The sequence below is a fragment of the Chiloscyllium punctatum genome, chromosome 7, assembly GCF_047496795.1.
Source record: "Chiloscyllium punctatum isolate Juve2018m chromosome 7, sChiPun1.3, whole genome shotgun sequence".
Lineage (NCBI taxonomy): Eukaryota > Metazoa > Chordata > Chondrichthyes > Orectolobiformes > Hemiscylliidae > Chiloscyllium > Chiloscyllium punctatum.
The window spans coordinates 54,399,680-54,407,841 of NC_092745.1; the positions used below are offsets into that span (position 1 = coordinate 54,399,680).

An 8,162-nucleotide genomic window follows, 5' to 3' on the forward strand; every position below is an offset into this window, starting at 1 on the left:
TATACTAAATATATTTTAATATAGAATATAATTGGCAGAATGTTTCTGTGATGTCTGTTAAATATATTGATGCATATTTCTTTCAGATGATGGAAAGATGGAGATGAATATGTCTTCATTGAGGCTCCCAGCTAAGAAAATATCTCTTAATTAAATGCTTATAAATAACATGGCTCTGGAATTCATTATACAAGAAATATTAAATAAAAGAGAAATTTTAAGAAAGCAAAATCAAGTCACTTCATTGACAATAGATCACAAAAATTGAGAACAATTTAACATTTAACAACTTGTCACACATTTCTACAAAGTTGCAGATGGTAAATGTGAGTAACAATAAATACCTTTCTGCATGTTATGGGCAGTACCTTTAAACACGTAGTAAAATAATGCAGATGCTGCAAGTCTGAACCTGCGAGAAAAGTTTCCACTTTCAGGTTTAACCCCAGAGACCTGAGCACAGCACACAGTATCAAGGCAAATGAAAACAGAAATTACTGGGGAGAATCAGCAGGTCTGGAAGGATCTGTGAAGAGAAAACACAGAGCTAATATTTCTACTCCAGTGATCCTTTAGTGAAAGAGTGACGCACTGACCTCTTTTAGATGAAAGCTTAAATTGAGGGCCTGTCTGCCCTATCCGGTGAACGCAAGAAGATTCCATGTTATTTTGAATGATGGTAGCAGAGAGGATTACAAGCGACCCAAGGATCAAAGCCACAGTGACAGCAGCAGACAGCCACAGGGACAAATACTGAAGTAGTGATACAACAACTATGACGCAGGGTGCTGGCTGATGAACCACAATACCACAAAGACAGAAATAGTCTGGTGAAGAGATAAAGACTCTACAGCTGGAATTGGATTATTGAGCAAGGAATTGAAGGAGAATATATGGCAAAGAGAGAGCACCAATTTATAATCATTCATAGGATGTCATCATCACTGGCTGGACAGATTAATGCCCATCTCTGCTTGCCCTGGAGAAGTTGGTGTTTAGCCATCCACTTCAACCACCGGTGTTCATGGGGTGAGGTACATGAAGAGTGCTGTTAGGAAGGGAGTTCAGGACTTTGACAGTGGTGGTGTTCACATGCATCTATGGCCCTTGTTGTGACTATCCAGATGGTGTTGGGGAAGTGATAGCCTTATTAGTCAGTTGAATATGGATTAAGGCATATCTTGTTTTAAAAAACTACTTAAACCACTAATTATGCATTGAAACATGTTTAAAGTGAAAGAGATACATATTTAATGAACAGGAAACATTCCAGGATTAAAATTCTCTTACACTACCACTCCCCACAACAGAAATACAATATTGGGGGAGAAAAGGTATCTTGCATACAATATTAAGTTCAACACTTACTGTTCTGCTGAACTCCTATTTTGTTGAAGAATCCATGACACAGTCTGAAACCAGAAAAATGTTTGTCCAAAGCAATGAAATTCCTTAACCTCAAATTGTGAGACAGTCTCAGTCTTACAGTTATTTTAATCAACCTGTTCATATAAGGTGTGACAGACCTCCAAGACAACTGGGACTTGGACAGATGTAGGGTCACTACCACAATGCTATAAGATCCCAAATAAATTCATATTCTACAAGCTAGCAATCTTCTGACTCTAAAGGGATTCTTGGGAATAATTTCTATAGTTTTTTTTCCTCTAGAGAAATGGGTTTCTAGGGTATTTAACCAGGAGGGATCTGATACTGTTCTCTCATGGTATTGAGTGCTGCCTTTAGCAGCAATTCTTTGCTATTTTTAAATTTCAAAATACACTTTATTCTTTAAAAAAATCTTTATATACACACAGTTACTAGAGCAGTTTGATTCTGTACAATGTTTACATGTGGAGATCAAACCCAAGCCATTCCTTACGTATACAAGACTACAGTTAAAATACGTTTCAGACACCGGGAGGGTTGGTAACTGAACGGATTGTGGAGAGTTGGAGGAAGAGAATGCAAACTTTCCGGCCAACATGCAGTCACAGAGCTACTTCAGACAGGTTATGACACACCTCTGGACTTGGAACACAGATCTCCTTACCCAGAGCTAGGGATATACCACCGTACCAGAAGCCTGGTCCCATATTCCGTGGCCAACCAAAGTATTTGATCAGTGATGGAGCGACGTTCGGCCCCACTGTCGGTCGGGACTGTTCTTGCGGCAGTAGGCGATAGGCAATTCTAGCAACTCCTGCAAGTGGCCAGCACTGACTGGATCTTCGATAATTACATACACCGCTGCCCTCGACTCATTTTGTACCCGCTGGCGTACAGGTCTCTCCAAAGGACGAGGCAACTGAGGAGATCTTGCTTGGTGACTAAACTGTAAATAACACGAGATGGTCCTGCCCCCACCCCCAACATTACCCCCCAGCCCCTCCTTCTCCTTGAAGACTCCCTTTGTATTCGGGACGTCACAAATGCGTTAACTGGCAACTGGTGTGACATTAGATGAAGGGGTTGGGTCACAGTTACTGCTAAATGAGCCAACTCTTCTTAACTTTCACGTTCACCGCTTCCATCGGCTACAAGTGTGGAGGCACTGAGCAAGGTTCTGCTGTCGGCCACCATGAGCTGGCTGTTGCAACACATCTTAGTTTCCTTCTGATCACTTTATTTGCGCGGTTTTACTTATTTTTGAAAAACAAAAGGGTCCGGGTGTAACTTTGCACCCAATTGTAAACACAGACGTCCGAAGAGCGAGCATGGAGCTGCGGTTTGGATAACATCAAGTCAACATGTATTGGTTTGCATTTGAGGCGCAGGGCCTCCTTTGGGAGTTGCTCTTGATGGGGGTTGTGCTAGATGCTGCGTGCCCTCCGAAATGTAAGTGCGGACAATTTGAAGTGAATTGCAGTAATGTAGGTCTGACCACCTTCCCAATATCCCTCCCACTGAACACCAGGCGCCTCGACCTGAACACCAACAGCATCGAAGAGATCAATTCTCTGGAACTCAACTTGCTCGGCGACTTGGTCTATCTGGATTGCAGCCATAACAGAATAGTAGAGATTTCAAGGCTGCATTTCATCGGCATGGGGAAGCTGGTATACCTGGACCTCAGTTACAACCGCTTGAGAACTATCAGCGGGACGGTTTTCGGGCCGTTGACTAATTTGATCATCTTGAGGCTCAACAACAACCAGAACCTGAGCGAAATCGACTCCGGAGTCTTTTCGACTAACGTGGGGCTTCGAGAGATCAATCTCAGCTACAACGGCTTGTTATATTTGAACACGACCTCGTTAAGGAACCTGGAAGGGCTGAAGTCCGTATATTTGGCTGGTAACCCCTGGGAATGTCAGTGCACAATTGGCCACCTCAGTGAGTGGATGTTTGAAAACAATGAAACTTTTCCAGGTGAGGTTCTCTCTTTAAAAATAAAACTACAATCTATTCATTTCGTGTGCACATGATGTTATTTCTGGCTGTGCAGTGGGTGCTGAGATTGTGGTGAACACATTGGAAAAGTAAAAAAAAAACCTTGTTTTTAACAGAAATGACGAATGTTCTATTAAAGGGATAGGCTAGTTAACTGTTCTAGCCCAATCCACTACCATTCAGTCAAGATCCTGGCTGAGCTGAGACCTAACTTGCCTGTGCCCTATTTCCTTGTAAAACCTTTGGCAAATGAGAAGTTACCAATACTGTGGTCACTGAGAATCTTAAGTTTAAACCAATAGTGCTAGAAAAAAAAACTCAGCAGGTTAGGTAGCATCAGTGGAGAGAAGCATGGTTCACATTTCAAGTCAATAACCTTTCATCAAATTCTCTTATCTAAAAAAAAATCTAATTCAGTCTTAAAATTAACAATTTTAATCAAACAGCAATGACCATTTCCAGCAGAGAGTTCCAAACAACTGCCGTTCAGTGTTCCATTATCCAGACCAGTGGACATAAGGTAGAATGGAATAAATTGTGTTCCTGTTCATATATTGAAAGCATCAATCAATTCTGTCCCTTATTATAAACTCCAGGGAATACATGGTGTAAATAATCCCCTTAATTTATCCCTAGCAATCTGCCTAAGATTCTGGTGAAATCATGCGGCAGTTCTGCCCAAGGTGTGGTGCTCGGAACTGCTCAAAGTATTCCAGATGTATTCTAACAAGAGCTTTTTCACCTGAAGCTCAATCTTAATACTTAAACCAAATCCAACAAGGAAACAAAGTAAACTGCCAAGAAAGGCTTGCGTTCAATAATTGGCTGTAAGTGCTTTGCTTCTGGATTTGAACAGTTCCAAGAGAAGATGTGAGTTCAAATTGACTGGAAAATCAACAAGATGAACAGATTTTTCGACATAAATTAGAGAATGCAGGAGAAAATACCCTCATGACTGCCTTGAAATGTATAACAGTTCAATTAACCAGAGAAGTCAGAGAACAGGTCAGCTTGGTTCTCAGGAAGGGTTTTCGATGAAAAGCGAATCTTTCATTTTCCTTCCTACCCAGGATGAGACTTTCGGCTGTGTATTTCCAGTATTTTCCATGTTTTGCAAGTCAGGTTTTGGATTGAAGGAGTCAAGCCTTAAAAAACTAAATAAAGGAAATAATTCTACATGAATAGCTGTGATTAATAATGGAGCCATAGGCTAACATTGGTAGATAGGAAAGTGGAGTTAATGCCACAATCAGATCAGCCAGTAAATGGCAGAGCAAGCTCAAAGGGGCCTGAATGGCCAGCTGCTATTCCAAATTCATATATTAATATATATAAGTTTGAATTAATTTTTGGGCTAATATCACTTAAAGTAAGAAGGAAAACTCTGAGGGTTACCTGTGCTGCACAAATCTTGTTGAAATAATTCCAAATAAAGTTAAAGGCTTTGCAGTGTTAGTAGACCAGATGCTAAATATGTCCAATTCATACAGAACAGCAATAAATGAGGTGAATGAGATGCCGAATGTCATATCCAAAATAATAAACTAGAAGTCAAAAGCAGTAAAATAATGATCAAACTGCATAACCGATACCTTGAATACTGCATCCAGTTCTGGCCACTAAGCAGCAAGAGGCACACATGTTTAAGCACTGAATGTGCTTTTGAGAAAATCCATCAAATTATCCCCAGTGGCAAGGGTCTGAATTATGAAGAGTGATAGTGTTTTCAGTCTTGGAAATTAAACCCCACTGAAGTGATCTTACAGATTTGTGTTAGATGCTTAAGATATACTTAAGACTCTAGATTGAAAAGACCACCCTAGAAAATTATTTAACTTAAACTTTGGGGCACAGATTCTAATAAGCAAAGGCAACTTGAGGGTTGGCATCAGGAAATTTGTAAATGGGGCAAGGATGTCTTTCTGTAGCTGAACAGATGAGACCACAGCTAGAGTATTGTGTGCAATTTTGGTCTCCTCGCCAAAGAAGGAATAAAATTGTCAAAGAGGGAGTGCAGTGAAGGTTCGCCAGGTTGATTCCTGGGCTGGCAGCTTTGTTGTATGTGGGAAGATTACTTTCCCTAAACTTTGACTGGAGTTTTGAAGAGTGAGAGGATCTATTTAAATGTATAAAATTCCAACAGGGCTGGATAGATCAAATGCAGAGATGAAGACCCCTGTCTGGGGTCTAGAACAGGGTGTCACAGTTGTGGGATACGATGTCAACCATTCAGGACTGGGTTGAGGAGAATATTTTTCATTAAGGTGTGGTTAACTTGTTGAATCCCTAACCCATAAGGCTGTGGAGTTTAAGCCACTGACTGTATTTAGGAAAGAAAAATATAGATTTCTAGACACTGAAGGTATCAAGGGATGTGAGGAGAGAGGAGAAGTATGGAGTTGAGACAGAAGATCAGCCATGATTGTATTGGATGATAGAGCAGGTTCGACGGACTGAATTATCTACTTTTGCTCCTATTTTCAATGCCCCTTTTATGCAGCAAACACAGTAACCATTGCTGGAGAATGATAATCCAGATAGGGCTATGCGGGTAAAACCCTTGTAATCATCTGAGAAACAGAATCGTCTGCTCTTCTACTGATATAATATCACTAGAGTCTCAGCTCAACTTCAGTTCTCAGATGGAAAATTTAAATTTAAATACTGTTCACAATTTAGGTTCTTTGTATTTGTCAGAGCTTCACTTTTATTTCTGCTTCAGTTTAGAAGAGTCTTTTTTTCTTCTTGAGGTTCCCAGATCATTTAATTCAGAAAACCTGAACTGGCAATATATTCTATTATTTTGCTTTTCCTAGACAGTTGGTTATAGAGTGATAGAGGTGTACAGCATGGAAACAGACCCTTCGGTCCAACCCGTCCATGCCAACCAGATAACCCAATCCAATCTAGTCCCGCCTGCCAGCACCCGGCCCATATCCCTCCAAACCCTTCTTATTCATGTACCCATCCAAATGCCTCTTAAATGTTGCAATTGTACCAGCCTGCATCACATCATCTGGCAGCTCATTCCAGACACGTACCACTCTCTGTGTGAAAAAGTTGCCCCTTAGGTCTCTTTTATATCTTTCCCCTCTCACCCTAAACCTATGCCCTCTAGTTCTGGACTCCCCGACAACTCAAGCTTGGTTTTTAACCACAATTAGATTATTTTACACGTTATAATGAACATTGTGTCCTCCAACATTTTTGTTCGCAGGCACAAGAAACTTTGGCATTGCTGAGTCCTTTCAGCATCAGTAGAACATAGCTACAGGTGTAGGCTATTCGATTGGATTATGTTAGATTGCAGATCAAGGCTCACCTGCCAGCCTTTTCCCCACATACCTTAATATCTTTGAGAATAAAATTATATTTATTTCTGATTTAAAATTAGCAATTGATCTATTATCAACTGCCATTTGCAAAAGTGCTTTTCAAACACCTTCCACTCGTTCAGAAGTAAATGTGGTTTCTAACTGCATTCCAAGCTACAGTCCACATCCTCTAGTCCTAGGTTCCATTATCAACAGAAATAGTTTCTGTCTCCCTTTCCCAATCAGTTAGTGCCTCTTAACCTCCTGAAAATGTCTATTTTCAATTCCTGGGAATACAACCCTAATTTGAGTTTTCTCAACTTGTAACTTTCCCATAGAGTCCAAATATGTTTGGTAGATCAATACTGCAATGTGAAAGAAAACATTTACAGCTCTGAGGTGTTTTTGTTGAAAATTATTTCAAAGTATAAGTTACATGTGCATACTACTTTCAATGACACAATAAAACGCAATAGTTATATACTTTTAGATCTATGTTTGTTTGAATGCATAGTTTGTTTCATATCATTCTAATAGCAACTAAATAAAGGGAAATAATTTGCTTTTGATTTAACAGATGAAGATAACACTTTATGCACTTTGCCAAAATCAATGGCTGGAATTCCTGTCTCCATGGCTTTAATCAAGATATTCGATATTTGTCGCACACCTCTGGGTTACTTCGAATATTTATTTTTCGTAATAGTTGGTTTTGCAATATTTATCAGTGGTATCATTGTTGCCTTGCTTACAGGTACATTGATGGTCTTCTTTGAACGTCAAAAAATGTTTAAAGAAGATGATGAAGAAGACATTAAACAATATAGGTCATATAAGACGGCTGTAAGGCTTACCAACATCAACTTATGATAGGGAACCTTACAGAAGTATCATGCTACCACAAGATGTGTGCTAATCACCAAGGTCATCTGTGGGTGTCTCTATTGTAGTTACATGCCATTGGATCAATGCAATGATATATTGTGGAAAACTAGAGTGCATCACTCTCTTAAATTATCATGGTTCTTGTTACTTTACACTTTCTTTGCTGTTTATGTATTGTCAGAAGTATAAATTTATTTTGTAAACTATATGCCAATAAACTTTATACTCAATTTCAAAACTTGAGACTCTACAATGTCAGTGACTGCATGGAGTATTTTTTCCTCCCCCTTTATAACATTTAACATGGGACAAACTCATTGTTTGTTTGTGTGACACTCAGTGCACTAAGGTGTTTATGCCACTGGTCATGTTCCACTCTAACCTCTTCCCAGTTTTTCTCATCTAAATGTACCATCAGAACCACCCTACTCCTAGGGACTGAGCCTGGGATATTCCAGCAGAAAGTCCTTATCAATGCACCATCATCAGCAGTTTTGGACCTCTAGTGCCACTGGAAATGTCATGGAAGCAGGAGGCTGAGTATGAAGTGCATCATCTTCAGGGAACTGC

The 8,162-nt window shown here is 39.9% G+C and overlaps 1 protein-coding gene across 1 annotated transcript; it reads left to right on the forward strand.

The window, feature by feature from the left end:
- Positions 1 to 2,524: 2,524 nt before the first annotated feature.
- LOC140479460 (leucine-rich repeat-containing protein 52-like) lies at positions 2,525 to 7,721 on the forward strand. Its single transcript, XM_072573303.1, has 2 exons — positions 2,525 to 3,372; positions 7,462 to 7,721. Exons 1-2 carry the CDS (start codon positions 2,751 to 2,753, stop codon positions 7,575 to 7,577), a joined length of 738 nt encoding a protein of 245 aa, XP_072429404.1. The 5' UTR covers positions 2,525 to 2,750; the 3' UTR covers positions 7,578 to 7,721.
- The last annotated feature ends 441 nt before the right edge of the window (positions 7,722 to 8,162 follow it).